The sequence below is a fragment of the Macaca nemestrina genome, chromosome 18 (assembly GCF_043159975.1).
Source record: "Macaca nemestrina isolate mMacNem1 chromosome 18, mMacNem.hap1, whole genome shotgun sequence".
In the NCBI taxonomy this organism is placed as follows: domain Eukaryota; kingdom Metazoa; phylum Chordata; class Mammalia; order Primates; family Cercopithecidae; genus Macaca; species Macaca nemestrina.
Window position 1 is genome coordinate 16,178,975 of NC_092142.1, and position 16,400 is coordinate 16,195,374.

At 47.7% G+C, this 16,400-nt stretch overlaps 1 protein-coding gene and 1 long non-coding RNA gene across 3 annotated transcripts in view; one reads left to right on the forward strand and one right to left on the reverse strand.

Moving 5' to 3' along the window:
- The window catches only part of LOC105467717 (ATP binding cassette subfamily C member 6), a 73,026-nt gene that overhangs the window by 54,340 nt on the left and 2,286 nt on the right, over nt 1-16,400 (reverse strand). Inside the window, exons 3-7 of the mRNA XM_011717375.3 lie at nt 14,815-14,940; nt 14,547-14,675; nt 10,245-10,370; nt 8,124-8,185; nt 4,016-4,147 (exon numbers count right to left, since the gene is read on the reverse strand). Of these exons, the coding sequence (XP_011715677.2) occupies nt 4,016-4,147; nt 8,124-8,185; nt 10,245-10,370; nt 14,547-14,675; nt 14,815-14,940 (575 nt within the window). The remainder of the gene's footprint in view (nt 1-4,015; nt 4,148-8,123; nt 8,186-10,244; nt 10,371-14,546; nt 14,676-14,814; nt 14,941-16,400) is intronic.
- Nucleotides 1,507-16,345, forward strand: LOC139359837 (uncharacterized). Of its 2 annotated transcripts, XR_011616328.1 has the most exons (4): nt 1,507-3,395; nt 3,509-4,231; nt 14,764-14,908; nt 15,197-16,345. It is a non-coding gene; the product is annotated as an uncharacterized lncRNA (long non-coding RNA). The 2 variants fall into 2 exon arrangements; XR_011616327.1 differs by having other exon boundaries at nt 1,507-3,988.

The following is a 16,400-nucleotide window of genomic DNA, read 5'->3' on the forward strand; positions in this document are numbered from 1 at the left end:
TCCCATTTTATACTCTCAGCTGCCAGCAGCAGGGCCAGGCATTAAAGGGTTATTTTCCAAACAGTGGAGATGGGTGGGTGTAGATCCAGGCTGGCTCCCTCACCCGTTCCTCCTTATCACCCTGAGTACCCACTTAAGAGACAATCACAGGAGTTGGGGGCATGGCAGGAGGGCACTCTGAGGCCTCTTAGATGGCCATGGGAAAGCACATGTGTTGAACACCTACTACGTGCCAGGCACTCCCCAGCCATCCTAAGACCCCTGAGAAGCCAGGTGGGTAGACTTTGCCTGTGTTTTCCACCAAGATGTCCCTAATATCAAGTCCAGCTCCTGCACACAGTAGGAGCTCAATAAACACTTGTCAAATGAATGGGAAAAACAGATTGAGTGACGTGTGCAAAGGGCCTAACGAGAGTGCCCCCTGCACATACTGTTACAAAAATTTATAGAAGGAAGGAAGGAGCTTGGCTGGGTGGACAGAACTTGGCTTTGGAGCCAGGAGATTGTGATTCCAATGCCTGCTCTGTCTCCTCTCCTCCGAGCCTTAGTGTTTCCATCTGTAAAGTGGGGTCGGGGAAGAGTTGACTGCAAAGTTTTCTTTCTGGCTGGAGTTTTTGCTCAGTTCTATTCAAGCTCTTTGCCCCCAGAGAATCAGTGTGTTTAGCCTGCAGGCTCCATAGCAAGCGTTTTCCTCTCCTGCAGGTCTCACCTCCCATCAAGGAAGACGTCCAGATTAGTGTCTGATGTCTGGTCTCTGGACTGAAGGCCATTTAGTGTAGATCTCACAAATGATGGTGGGGCAAGGCATGGGCATATGCATGAGTGACATGGGCAAGGTGTGAGTTGGGGGATACAAAAGGGAGTGGTAGAGGCCGGGCACGGTGGCTCACACCTGTAATCCCAGCACTTTGGGAGGCTGAGGCGGGCGAATCACCTGAGGCCAGGAGTTCAGGGCCAGCCTGATAGCCTGAGCAACATGGAGAAACCCTGCCTCTAATAAAAAATACAAAAAGTAGCCGGACATGGTGGTAGACGCTTGTAGTCCCAGCTACTTGGGAGGCTGAGGCAGGAGAATCGCTTGAACCCAGGAGGCAGAGCTTACAGTGAGCTGAGATCGCGCCACTGTACTCCAGCCTGGGTGACAGAAACAGACTCTTAAAAAAAAAAAAAAAAAGAGAGAGAGAGAGGGATAGGGACTGTAGCAAATTGAAGACTGTACACGTTGTCCAATGCTGTAGACTCTACCCAAATCCAATCTAATACTGCCTTGTGAAGATGTGGCCTAGGTTTGCCAGATCTACTTTGAGACCAAAATTCCAGATTTTTATTTTTATTTATTTGTATTTGTATTTATTTTTTGAGACAGAGTCTCACTTTGTCGCCCAGGCTGGAGTGTGGTGGCGCGATCTCAGCTCACTGCAACCTCTGCCTCCCAGGTTTAAGGGACTCTCCTGCCTCAGCCTGCCGAACAGCTGGGATTACAGCGCCTGCCACCACACCCAGCTAATTTTCGTATTTTTAGCAGAGATGGGGTTTCACCATGTTGGCCAGGCTGGTCTCGAACTCCTGGCCTCATGTGATTTGCCCGCCTTGGCCTCCTGAAGTGCTGGGATTTCAGGTGCGAGCCACTGTGCCCAGTCTAGAATTCCAGATTTTTATGGGATCGCTCCAAATTTTTAACTATTGGCAACTTATTAAAAAAACAAAACAATACAAACCACCACAAAGGCCCATGTGTGCCAAACATACCTTGGGAAGCTGACTTGACCAGCAGGTGGCTGTTGTGTGACCTCTTAGGAGGACACCCTCTCCCTTCCCCCAGTGATTGCAAAATACTTCAGAAAGGAAACCAAAGTTCTCCGTGGGTGCAGTTGGTTGGTTGGCTGAGGGAGCCTGGTCTTTGTATAACCCCGTCTTTCCCCTTTCTTTCTGTCAACTGTTTATGGGAGGATTATCAAACAGTTCTGGAGAATGTTTCTACTGTTTAGTTCTAGTGGTGGGTGACCTATAATTTTCATGTTGGTGGGGATGCCGGGACTTGGCAGAGGTTCCTCCCAGAGCCCCCGTGGACTGAATTCTGCCACTTCTGTAAAATCATTTAAAGGTAGAGGATGAGTCAGATGCAGTAGTTCACACCTGTAATCCCAGCACTTTGACAGGCCAAGGCAGGCAGATCAGCTGAGGTCAGGAGTTCAAGATCAGCCTGCCAACATGGTGAGACCCTGTCTCTACTAAAAAAATTTAAAAAATTAGCCAGGTGTGGTGGTGCACGCCTGTGGTCCTAGCTACTCAGAAGGCTAAGACAGGAGAATCACTTGAACCCAGCAGGTGGAGGTTGCAGTGAGCCAAGATCATACCACTGCACTCCAGCCTGGGTGACAGAGTGAGACTCTGCCTCAAAAAACCAACCAATCAACCAACCCAGTGAAGGGGTTCCAGCAAGCCATGCCTGGGGTGACAGAGAGAAGTGATGTTTTGGTTCGCTCACACTACTTACTGTGTTTGGAAAAACACATGCCCTTCCTTTGTGGGAACAGCCCCTACCCTCTTCTGTGGCTCTGAAGGGACCACAGTCATGGAACCAGCCTTCTGAGTATGGGATTGGCCCCTGACAGGCACGTGACTTCAGCCAGGCCAATTAGAGGCCTTCCTTGGGATTTTCTATATGGACGTTAAGGGAGAGATGCTCTCTCATTCTGTTGGGGTTTGCTGAACTTGCGTGGGAAGGGATAGGCCTTATGGAGAGACCAACACATAGATAATAGTTGGGGTGGGAGATGAAGGGAGAGAATCCTGACATCACGTGAGTCCCTGGATCCAGCAACACCTGAGGCTAGATCCTCTTACTATGTGAGCCTATAGTATCAGTCTCTCTCTCCTCTCTCTTAATGTGTGGGATTCAGCCATCTGCAACAACTACCATACAATCCCAGAGTATGCAGGGAAACCTAGTTACTCTTCCCACAGAGCTAACTTACTTTTTTGTTCTGTCTCCTGAAACACCAAGCTCCGGTGAGGTTAAGCAATGTGTCCAAGGTCATCACTATTCGAAGGCAGGGCAGCATTTAACCCAATTTTATCTAATCCTATGTTGCAGGCTAATTAAGCTAGACCAGAATTTCTCAAATGAGGCATCCCAGGCTCTAAGGGCTGCAGAGAAGTTTCCAGAGATGCCACTGAGGGCAGGAGTGGACAGAGTGGATAGCTCCAAGGATTTCAACACCCTCTGGATGACTAACAGTGCTTGAGCACTTCCCATTTGCAAGACATTTGCAAGTTCTTTTCCATAAACCATCTTTTTTTCATCCCCATAAGCTATGAGCTGGGGCTAACAACATCCCCACTGAACAGATGAGAAAACTGAGGCCCAGGAAAAGAATTGCTCAGGTTATACAGTAAGTGAGCAGCTGCCTGCATGTTATGAGTCACCTCCCAACCCTCCACCCCAGCCTTAAAATACCTCTTCTGTTTCCCGCCTGCCATTCTGCCATGAGTTCCCTGTTTGTAGGAACCTGTGATGCATTCTGGGAGGAACCATATATTGAGCCTGATCGGCAGTTACTACTTAGTGGGATCAGTTGGAAGGTAAGGTGAGGAGGCGGCAGGGCAGCAAGAGTAGTGTTGGGAGCTGGACTGGGGGTCAAATGATGAGCTTTTCTTTTCTTCTCTTTTTTGTTTTGAGACAGAGTCCCGCCCTGTCACTCAGGCTAGAGTGCAATGGTGGGATCTCCACTCACTGCAACCTCCGCCTTCTGGGTTCAAACGATTCTCCTGCCTCAGCCTCCTGAGTAGCTGGGATTACAGGTGCCCGCCACCATGCCCAGTTAATTTTTGTATTTTTAGTAGAGATGGGGTTTCACTATGTTGGCCAGATTGGTCTTGAACTCCTGACCTCGTGATCTGCCTGCCTCGGCCTCCCAAAGTGCTGGGATTACAGGCGTGAGCCACCACACCTGGCCAATGATGAGCTTTTCTGAAGGAGCATCAGGTGAGTTCTCGACCTCCACCCACTTACCTCCGGGCTGCGCTGCGATTCCTCATCCACGCCTTTTCAAGCCTGGAAACAAGTTCTTCTGAGGAGTTTTCTCTCCCAAGCGACCAGAGGTCTTTTGGTCTCAGTGGCCTCCTGTAGCCCCTCCAGACCAACCTGCAAAAGACGGGCACCAGGGCGAGTTTTCTTGCCATTCACCCCTGCAGGATCCTGGCCAAGCAAGTAGCTGTGTGATCCTGGGTAAGTCACTTTACCTCTCTGTACCTCTACTGGCCCCTGGGTAAAAATAAAGCAATTCACTAACCCCATCTAACGTTTAGAGGGCACTTCTCGGTTCACAAAGATTGTCTCATTAATTCTTACGTGAGCCCATAAGATAGATGATTATGGTTTGTTTGTTTGTTTGTTTCAGATGGAGTCTTGCTCTGTCTCCCAGGCTGGAGTGCAATGGCGCAATCTCAGCTCACTGCAACCTCCACCTCCCGGTTCAAGCGATTCTCTCACAGCGATTCTCTCACCTCAGCCTCCTGAGTAGCTGAGATTACAGGCACCCACCACCATACCCAGCTAATTTTTGTATTTTTTGTAGAGATGGGGTTTCATCATGTTGGCCAGGCTGGTCTGGAACTCCTGGCCTCAGGTGATCCACCTGCCTCAGCCTCCCAAAGTGCTGGGATTACAGGCATGAGCCACCACACCCAGCCTGTAAATTGATAGTTTATAATTGTATAAGTGTATGAGTATATTATTATAGATCTATTTTACAGATGGGGAAGGAAATAGAAATGCAGAGAGATTAAGTGGCTAAACCAAGGGATAGCCCTTGGCAAGGGAAACAGACATTTGCCTGGGAATCAGAAATCCATTGTCCAAAACTATCGTTGTAGAAGAAGCTTGAACTCCTCCCTCAGCTTTATTTTTTAAATTATTATTCTGTCTCACTCTGTTGCCTAGGCTGGAGTGCATTGGCGCGATCTGGGCTCACTGCAACCTCCATCTCCCTGGCTCAAGTGATTCTCATGCCTCAGACTTCTGAGTAGTTGAAATTACAAGCGCCCACCATCACACCTGGCTAATTTTTGTGTTTTCAGTAGAGATGGGGTATCACCATGTTGGCCAGGCTGGTCTTGACCTACTGGCCTCAAGCAGTCTTCCCACCTCAGCCTCCCAAAGTGCTAGGACTACGGGTGTAAGCCACCACACCTGGCTAATTTTTGTGTTTAAGTAGGGACGGGATTTCGCCATGTTGGCCAGGCCGGTCTCGAACTTCTGGCCTCAAGTGATCTGCCTGGGTTGGCCTTCCAAAGTGTTGGGATTATGGGTGTGAGCCACTGCGCCTGGTCTCAGGTCTCTTTAATCTTTCTGATGACACCAGCCAGAAGGTTGTTCTGGTCTCCGAGTCTTCTCTAAGCCTCCCAAGTTCCCTTTTCTTTTTTATTTTTATTCTTTTTATTGTTTTGAGATGGAGTCTCACTCTGTTACCCAGGCTGGAGCGCACTTGTGTGATCTCAGCTCACTGCAACCTCCACCTCCAGGGTTTAAGTGATTCTCCTGCCTCAGCCTCCTGAGTGGCTGGGATTACAGGCTCCTGCCACCACACCTGGCTAATTTTTGTATTTTTAGTAGAGACAGGGTTTCACCATATTGGTCAGGCTGGTCTCGAACTCCTGACCTCAGGTGATCCACCCGCCTCAGCCTCCCATGGTGTTGGGATTATTGGCGTGAGCCACTGCGCCAGGCCACCAAGTTCCCTTTTCTAATGCAGAGCCAACTTGGGGAAGCAGCTGTTCTGACATAGAAATTACCAGTGTAGGCCGGGCGCGGTGGCTCAAGCCTGTAATCCCAGCACTTTGGGAGGCCGAGGCGGGTGGATCACGAGGTCAGGAGATCGAGACTATCCTGGCTAACACGGTGAAACCCCGTCTCTACTAAAAATACAAAAAACTAGCCGGGCGTGGTGGCGGGCGCCTGTAGTCTCAGCTACTCGGGAGGCTGAGGCGGGAGAATGGCATGAACCCGGGAGGCGGAGCTTGCAGTGAGCCGAGATCACGCCACTGCACTCCAGCCTGGGAGACACAGCGAGACTCCGTCTCAAAAAAAAAAAAAAAAAAAAAAAAAAAAAGAAATTACCAGTGTGCTTGATTTTCCCCAAAATTATTTTTGGAGTTCTCCTATATGGCAGGTGATGCTATAGATTTTTCCTGTTTTAGCAGTGATAGAAAGTTTCTTTTTTTTTTTTTTTTTTTTTTGAGACGGAGTCTCGCTCTGTCACCCGGGCTGGAGTGCAGTGGCCGGATCTCAGCTCACTGCAAGCTCCGCCTCCCGGGTTCACGCCATTCTCCTGCCTCAGCCTCCCGAGTAGCTGGGACTACAGGCGCCCGCCACCTCGCCCGGCTAGCTTTTTGTATTTTTTAGTAGAGACGGGGTTTCACCGTGTTAGCCAGGATGGTCTCGATCTCCTGACCTTGTGATCCACCCGTCTCAGCCTCCCAAAGTGCTGGGATTACAGGCTTGAGCCACCGCGCCCGGCGAAAGTTTCTTTTAAAAAACAGTTTATTAGAGTAAAAAAAGTGACTCAATTAAATTATTTTTGCCCCAATAGGACAAGAAAGCATCAAGAGCCGTCCATAAGTGCTTCAGTTTGGGAAGCAGGGACTGGCCCCGCTAGTAAAGCTGTTTAGAAAACCTCTAAGCTCTTTCTACCAATTTCATACACCCAAAGTCTGATATTTTTCATTTATTTAATAGCCACTTAGGCCAGGTGCAGTGGTTTATGCCTGTAATCCCAGCATTTTGGGAGGTCGAGGCGGGTGGATCACCTGAGGTCAGGAGTTTGAGACCAGCCTGACCAACACGGTGAAACCCTGTCTCTACAAACAACTACAAAAATTAGCTGGGCGTGGTGGCAGGCGCCTGTAATCCCAGCTATTCAGGAAGCTGGGGCAGGAGAATCGCTTGAACCTGGGAGGTGGGGGTTGCAGTGAGCTGAGATCATGCCGTTGCTCTGTAGCCTGGGCAACAAGAGTGAAACTCTGTCTCAAAAAAAAAAAAAAAAAAAAAAAAAAAAAAAAATAGCCCCAGCACAGTGGCTCATGCCTGTAATCCCAGCACTTTGGGAGGCTGAGGCGGGTGGATCACCTGAGGTCGAGAGTTTGAGATCAGTCTGACCAACATGGAGAAACACTGTCTCTAATAAAAATACAAAATTAGTCGAGCATAGTGGTGCATGCCTGTAATCTCAGCTACTCGGGAGGCTGAGGCAGGAAAATGGCTTGAACCCAGGAGGTGGAGGGTGCAGTGAGCCAAGATCGTGCCATTGTACTCCAGCCTGGGCAACAAGAGCAGAACTCCATCTCAAAAAAAAAAAAAGTTACCACTTATACTCATTATATGCCAGGCCCTGTTCTAAGTGCTTTACAGATCTTATTTAAGCTTCACAACCCTATGAGGTAGGTGCTATTATTAATCCCATTTTGAAGGAGTGGAGACTGAGGCACAGAGAGGTTAAGTAACTTGTCCAAAGCTACACAGCTAGGAAGTGGTAGGGCCAGGATTCAAATCCACGTGTCAGGTGCTACTGAGGTCTGAATGCAGTGTGGTCAGGAGGGAGCACATCCTCAAGTGCCTGGTGAGCTGGCCCAGGAGAAGCAGCTGTTTTCTCTATCTGCCTGGAACCCTCCAGAAAGTAGACACTTGCTCCTTTATCTCCTCACCCCTGGGGCTTAGCACATAGTAGGTGCTTATTAAATGTTGGTGGAATGACTGAAGTCAAGTATTGGAGACAATTCTATTACTATTAAGCACCTGCTGTGTGCAAGCACTAAGCATTGTCTGTCTCATGAAGGTTGAGTCATCCCCATTTTACAGAGGGGAAAACTGAGGCTCCGGGGGTTTGTGATATGGTCTGCTGAAAGGCAGAGCTGGGATTCAAATCCAGATCTCACTCCAGTCAGTGAATGGGAACAGGATGCAGATGGTGGACCCTGAATACGAAGAAGAAAGCACTGAGGCTGGGATAGAGAAAGTCTTGCTGGCCTTTGTAAGCATAGAGGAAGGGCCATGGGTGGGAATCAGAGCAGCAAATGCAGGTGGGTGAGGTACCACCCCAACCCTTCCCTGTGACTTTACTTACCCAGAAACCCACCAGAACATGGCTTTGGAGGGGAAGGATGCCCCAGCCTCTGGACAGGCATTCTGCAACAGAGAGAAATGGAGAAGGGAAGTATGTGGCAAGAGCAGGAAGGTAGGATGAACTGACTGTGGTTTTTTTTTTTTTTTTTTTTTTTGAGACAGGGTTTCACTCTGTTGCCCAGGCTAGAGTACAGTGGTGTGATCTTGGCTCACTACTACCTCTGCCTCCCGGGTTCAAGCGATTCTTCTGCACACAGCTAATTTTTTGTAGTTGTAGTAGAGACAGGGTTTCACCATGTTGGCCAGGCTGGCCTCAAACTCCTGACCTCAAGCGATCTGCCTACCTCGGCCTCCCAAAATGCTGGGATTACAGGCTTGAGCCACTGCACCCAGCGCTGACCGTGTATTTAGTACTGAAAGTACACATCGAGGTGCCCTGTCTCCCTGCCAGAGGTGCACACCAGTGAGCTTGGTGCTTCCCAGCAGGCAGGGTAAAAAGAGGTTGGGCTACAGGCCTGACAATGTCCATAAGGTGAGAACTAACAGTGGCTCAGAAGAACAACTGTGATTATACTGAAACCAAACCTTGCTCTGCATCTCAGAAGCAAGGACCCTACATAACAAAGACAATGAGATCCTTGACAATATCCCTTGGCAAATGTTGTGAAGACCTGTCATGGGATTTTGTCGGGTGCTCCAGGAAGATTACAACAGTCTGTACTCTTTACCAGTAAGGCGTGAAGGGGCCCATTTCACCACATTTCTGCCATCACAGTTTATCAGCTTTTAAATTTTGTTGCTACTCTTGTAGGTGCAAAAAAGATTTCTATGATAGTTTTAGTTCTTCTCAAGCCTTTGAGTAATTTTTTTTTTTTTTTTTTTGAGACAGGGTCTCCCTCTGTTACCCAGGCTGGAGTGCAGTGGTGCAGTCGTAGCTCACTGCAGCCTTTGTCTCTTGGACTCAAGCAATCCTCCTGTTTCAGCCTCCACAGAGCTACTCTATGGGACTCCCCAGAGCTACTCTGTAGTGGGACTACAGCCATGCGCCACCACACTTGGCTATTTTTTGAAAACTTTTTGTAGAGATGGGGTCTCACTGCATTGCCTAGTCTGATCTAGAACACGTGGGCACAAACAATCGTCCTTCCTCAGCATCCCAAAGTGTTGAGATTACAGGCGTGATCTACTGCATCCAGCCCATTTGAACCTCTATTTATAGGATGTCAGAGCAGTCTCTTCCTCAAAAGAATTGTTTCTTAGTTTCACAAACTGCTTCAATGTTACCTATTGTAAACCTCTCATGAACTTCTCCTACAGAGCACTCACCCCAGGGGTAATTTTCTGTTTTCTCCACCCCCCCTTTTTTTTTTTTTTAGGTGGAGTTTTGCTGTTTGTCACCCAGGCTGGAGTGCAATGGGACAAGCTCGGCTCACTCTAACCTCCACATCCTGGGTTCAAGGGATTCTCCTGCCTCAGCCTCCCGAGTAGCTGGGATTACAGGCGTGCGCCACCATGCCTGGCTAATTTTTGTAATTTTAGTAGAGACGGGGCTTTACCCTGTTGGCCAGGCTGGTTTTGAACTCTTGACCTCAAGTGATCTACCTGCCTCGGTCTCCCAAAGTGTTGGGATTACAGGCATGAGCCACTGTGCCCAGCCAATTTTCAACATATTTGTTTAATTATGTGACCAACATCTGGTTCCCCTACTTGACCAGTAGCTACATGAGAACAGAAACTCTATCTGCTTGTTCACCATAGATCCTTAAGCCCTTGCTAGGGCATAGAGGGGGGTTGGCAAATGATGACCAAATCTGGCCCACTGCCTGCTTCTGCAAATAAAGTTTTACTGCAACACAGCCATGCCATTTGTTGACATATTCTGCTTTTGTGTTCAATGGCAGAGTTGAGTGGTTGCCACCGAAATCACTGCATGGCTCACAGAGTCTAAAATATTTTCTCTTGGCCCATACGGAAAAAGTCTGCCAACTGTGGCATCGAGTAGAAATGCAATACACATTTTGCTGAATGGCTAAATGAATAAAAAATTAGAGACTTTTGGTCACTTGGGGGAGACTGAGACCTCAAAGAGAAACAGGAATGGGGTTGGAACTTGGTGACTTACAGACTGCTGGGGGTCTTCAGGGAAGAAGGGGGGCTGATCCGCCAAGCAGGAAAGCACAAACTGTGCCACCACCAGAGACAGGCATAGGTAGGTGGACAGGTGGCGGACAGGGTCACTCTGGAAGCCCTGTGGGAGGGAAAGCAGAAGGTAAGGAAAGGAGGCAGAGGAGTGTGCTTAGAGGAGAGAAAAGGTTTCTGATGCTGAGGTCAGTATCCATGCTGGGGTCCAGGGCAAGAGTATTTGAAAGCCAGAGCCCTGGCATTCCTAGTGGTTCTAATTTTCTCTTCTTTTTTTTTTTTTTAAGACAAAGTCTCACTCTGTCGCCCAGGCTGAAGTGCAGTGGTGTGATCTCGGCTCCCTGCAACCTCCGCCTCCTGGGTTCAAGCAATTCTCCTGCCTCAGCCTCCCGAGTAGCTGGGATTGCAGGCGTGTGCCACGACGCCTGGCTAACTTTTGTATTTTAGTAGAGATGGAGTTTTACCATGTAGGCCTCAGGTGATCCACCCGCCTCAGCCTCCCAAAGTGCTGGGATTACAGGTGTGAGCCACCGCGCCCAGCCTGAAATATATATTTCTGGGTGACGTGAGATATTTTGATACAGGTAAGCAATGCATAATAATCACATCAGGGTAAATGAGGTCTCCATCCCCTCAAGCATTTATCCTTTCTGTTATAAACAATCCATTTTACTCTTTTAGTTATTTTATTTTTTAGTCTATTATTGAGTTGGAGTCTCACTCTGTTGCACAGGCTGGAGTGCAGTGGCTTAATTTTGGCTCACTGCAACCTCCGTCTCCTGGGTTCAAGCGATTCTCCTGCCTCAGCCTTCCGAGTATCTGAGCTTACAGGTGTGCACCACCATGCCTGGCTAATTTTTTTGTATTTTTAGTAGAGACAGGGTTTCACCATGTTACCCAGGCTGGTCTTGAACTCCTGACCTCAGATGATCCTCCTGCCTCGGCTTTCCAAAGTGCTGGAAAAAAAAAAAAAAGTGCTCCACAGGTGGAGCCACTGTGTCCAGACTCTTTTGGTTATTTAAAAATGAACAATTATTATTGACTGTAGTCACCCTGTTATACCATCAAATAGGTATTATTCTTTCTATATTTTGTACCCATTAACCATCCCCATTTCCCCCACGCGCTATCCTTCCTAGCCCCTAGTAACCTTCCGTCTACTCTGTATGTTCATGAGTTAAATTGTTTTAATTTTTAGCTTTCACAAATAAGTGAGAACATGTAAAGTTGGTCTTTCTGTGCCTGGCTTATTTCACTTAACATCCATGTTGTTGAAAATGATAATACCTCATTCTTTCTTACAGCTGCTTAGTACTCCATTGTGTATATACACCACATTTTCTTTATCAATTCACCTGTTGATGGACACTTAGGGTGCTTCCAAATCTCGGTTATTGTGAACAGTGCTGTAATAATCATGCAGAGATATTTTCCATATACTGATTTTTCTTTCTTCCTAAGTCTTTTTGCTTGTGTTCAGGCATGCGATTTGTGCAGAACTGACTCTACTCCAAGGCTGAGGGGGTGATTGAGGCTTGGCCAATGCATACATTCTAGTCTTTTGGCTACCATGGCTGGGTTAGGAATGCATATAGCATCTCATGCTGGGTACTTGAGAGCTGGAACCACTGGGAGATTCTGCCGGGTTTGCTACGTGGTATAACATAAGTCTGAAGGTATTGGTGGCTCTTCTTGCCACTCCATTGGAGAATCAAGCTAATATGGCAAAGCCAAGAGGCAGAAGTGGAGATCTGGTACCTGGTCCCAGGCCTGGATCATTCATGCCTGGGAGATCCCATGGGTATGAGCTAATAAATACATGAGCTAATAACCCCCCTGACCTTCCCTTTTCCTTAAGCTAGTGTGAACTGAGTTTTTATGGCTTTAAACCAGAGCCCTAGTTTCAAATCACAATTCCTCTACTGGATTTTATACTCTTCTAGTTTTTTTGTTTTTTTTTTTTTTTTTTCCAGATAGCAGACAATTGGATATTCCAATGACAATATGGCCCATCTTCCCTAAACTGCCACTGTTTTCCCCACTGTTTCTCTCAGAAAGTTGGTTCTGAATTTGCCTGAGATGAACTTGGGCTCTGCACTCCCAAGCTTTGTGGCCCTGAGGCTGTCATTCCCTTCTCCTAGCTTTAGTCTCCCTCATCTTTAAAATGGGATAGCTAGAATCCATCATTGGCTGGACACATTGGCTCAAGCCTATAGTCCCAGCACTTTGGGAGGCTTAGGTGGGAAGATCACTTGAGCCTAGCAGTTTGAGACCAGCCTTGGGAACATAATGAGACTTTGTTTCTATTAAAAAAAAAGAAAAGAAAAGAAAAGAAAAAAGAATCCATCACTGTGAACTATTGTGAGAATCCAATGAGGACAGGTGTGTAAGTGCCTGCCATAGTGCCTGCATATGGTTGGAACCCCTGAGTGTAAGCGGTCCCAGTATTATTGTTTCTATGCTGTGTCCCAAAACCGTGACTTATGTCAACTGTGGGAGCCCACCCTTTCAGAAATTACTGAATACCCTGTGGAATTTCCCCTTAGTTACAAAGGTTGCTCTTTTAAAAACTCTGTCCTTGGTCAGGCGCTGTGGCTCACGCCTGTAATCCCAGCATTTTAGGAGGCCGAGGTGGGTGAGTCACCTGAGGTCAGGCATTTGGGACGAGCCTGGCCAACATGGTGAAACCCTGTCTCTGCTAAAACTGCAAAAATTAGCTGGGCATGGTGGCACATGCCTGTAATCCCAGCTACTTGGGAGGCTGAGGCATGAGAATCGATTGAACCCAGGAGGCGGAGGTTGCAATGAGTCAAGATCGTGCCGCTGCACTCCAGCCTGGGCGACAGAGCAAGACTCTGTCTCGGAATAAACAAACGAAAAATTAAAAACCTGTCCTTAAAGACAGGGTGATGCTTCTCTACTTTCTCCTTTAGGGGCAGGATGGAGTAACCACTGGACTCAAGAAATGATCTCTGAGTCCAGACGTGGGGGCTCATGCCTATAATCCCAGCACTTTAGGAGGCTGAGGTCAGAGAATTGCTTGAGCCCAGGAGTTCAAGATCAGCCTGGGCAACAGAGCACGATATTGTCTCCACAAAAATACAATAATAAAGTAAAATATCTGAAACCTGCTGCCGCCTGATCATTGGTGTTAAGTAACCCCCACCCCCAGAAGCCTTGGGTAAGCACTCTGTCGAGGTCACTGCTCCGCAGTAGGTGGTGACTTTGTCCTCACCCCCAGGAGCACTTGGTAATATCGCGAGACATTTTGGGTTACTGCAATTGGATGGTATGCTACTGGCATCTATGGGCGGAAGCCAGGGATGCTGTTTCACACTCTACAGCAAACAGGACGACCCCGTCCTCCCAGCAAAGACTTATCTGGCTACAACGTTACTAAAGCTGAGGTTGAGAGAAGTTGGTCTAGACTACATGTTTTTCTCTTTGCAGAGAAAATGACCCATCATGTCTCCTAATATAGAAATGCTGCTTCTGGCCGGACACAGTGGCTCATGCCTGTAATCCCAACACTTTGGGAGGCCAAGGCGGGTGGATCACTTGAGATCAGGGTCACCTGAGGTCAGGAGTTCGAGACCAGCCTGGCCAACATAGTGAAACCTCGTCTCTACTAAAAATACAAAAATTAGCCAGGTGTAGTGGTGGGCACCTGTAATCCCAGTTACACAGGAAGCTGAGGCAGGAGAATTGCTTGAACCCGAGAGGCAGAAATTGCAGTGAGCCAAGATCATGCCACTTCACTCCAGCCTGGGTGACAGAGAGAGCCTCACAAAAAAAAAAAAAAAAAAAAAAAGGCTGCTTCCCAGATTGAGCAACAGAAATATGAGTGGGTGTGCAGAATGAGTGTGTAAATAAAGATGCATAGGAACTTGGGGAGGGTGAATCCATGAGATGAGGGAGATGTGCACGTAGGAGTATGTGTGCACACAGGTGTGTCTGTGCCCTGTGCCCAGGTCGTGTGTGTGTGTGCATGCATGCATGTGCTTGTGTGATGTATGAATCAGTGCATATAAGTGTGTGCGTCATGTGCAAGTGGCACGTGTGATGTGGGTGTGTAAGACAGGAAATCGTGTTGATAAGAAATGTATGGGATGATGGGTACTTACAGGTGTGGGAGTGGATTTTGTGTCTCTAGAGTGTAAGTGACTGGCTTATGTGTGTCACCGTGTAGAGAATAAGTCATATGTGGAAACAGGAGGAGGAAAGATGGGACCCAAGGTCAGAGCCACCATTTTGGTTTCCCGGGGTGGCCCACACCCCCACTTACCGCTCCGGAGGCCTGCTGGGCAGCGCTGGTAGCTGGCAAGACAAAGCAAAGAAGCCAGTACCCAAACAGCACTCCAGATGACTGGACTCCCCTTTTCCTCTCGGTGTGAATCAGAAACACGGCGAAGCTCTGGACGGGAAAGTCAGGGCAGGCCCCTTAGGGGAGGGTGGAGGCTGAGGGGAGCCTCTTCTCTTCCCCTTGTTCTTCACTGTGGCAGGCAAAGCAGCAGCTGGGAGCAAACCAGGCTCCAGACTGAAGGCATCATTACCATCGTGGTGAGCCACACGGTAGGGTGAATGAGGAATTCCGGGGCCTCAGACGTTCCTCGTTGGATTTTCCAAAGAGCGACAGCCACGCTGGAGGTACACAGGACTATGAGGGCGAACCCAAGCACCTGAGGGTACAGGCTTAGATAAGCTTGGGGGGCAATAAGAGAGGTCACAGCAAATGGGTGGGCAACCCCATGTCCAACTGGGAGCTGGTTCTGCAACATCCTGGCTGGGGCCCTGTAACAAACCAGTATCACCAGCTAGCAATGTGCCAACGTGAACAATGTCTAAAGGGCATTGCAGATTGGTCCTGACCTGTAATTGTCATATAAATAATGTACAGCAAGGGCTTGAGCCAGCCGAGTGTTTTCCAAAATGCAGGAAGTGCTCCAATCATGCACATGTGAGATGACTTTGGGTGTGAAGAAACAGCAGGAAATGAAATGTACTCACCAGGTAAAAAACTATCCTCTCTCCAAGTCATTTTCAATCCCTGCTATGAAATCAAGGAGCCAGTAAGTCTCTAGGGTCTCTCTAATATATATTGGTTTCTCTATTGAATAAAAGAAAGGATGAAAATGAGAGAACATGTACACACCAGAGGGAAAGCCAGAGCTAAGGCATATTGGAGGAACTGCTCAAAGAACCTCAGTTTAAAGCAGAAGTTGCCAAACTATCAATCATCAAAGAAAAATAAAAAGCATATGTCATGACAGGTGAAATTTACACGAAATCCAAATTTCAGTGACCACAAATAAAGTTTTATTGAAACACAGTCGGCCGGGAGTGGTGGCTCGTACCTGTAATCCCAGCACTTTTGGAGGCCAAGGCAGGCAGATCACCTGAGGTCAGGAGTTGGAGACCAGCCTGGCCAACATGGCGAAACCCTGTTTCTACTAAAAATACAAAAAAAGCGAGGTGTGGTGGTGGGCACCTGTAATCCCAGCTACTTGGGAGGCTGAGGCAGGAGAATCACTTGAACCCAGGAGGCGGAGGTTGCAGTAAGCTGACATCGCACCATTGCACTCTAGCCTGGGTGACAAGAGTAAAACTGCATTTCAAAAAAAAAAAAAAAAAAAAGGTAGCACGGTCATGACTATTGTCTATGGTTATGACTATTGCATTCATTCTGGAATAGCAGAGTTCAGTGTTTGGAAGGAAGATTATCTGGCTCACAAAGTCTCAAATACTATGTACTGCTTGGCTCTTTAAGTTTGCCAACCCTTGGGTTGTTAGTGGGTGATTATGCAAAAATTGACACAATAGCAGAAGAATGAATGAACTCTGAATAACATTCTTTAGAAGCCTACAAGAACGGAGTAGAAGAGGATGGATGAGCAGAAAGGCTCACACTTGGAATGCCAGTGTTTATTTAACACACTAAATACATATCACATATAAAAATTGTCCTATCATACAGCCAGTGGGGGAACATAAAAACAAATGCATAACTTTTTAAAAGGTTCATCCCAATGTGGCCCTAAAATTACCTTGTGTACCCAAGAGTCTACATGGTATGTTTTGGAAAATGCCAGGTTATGGTAGTTAGAAACTGTCCGGGAACATGGGAGTGTATGTGTGTGTT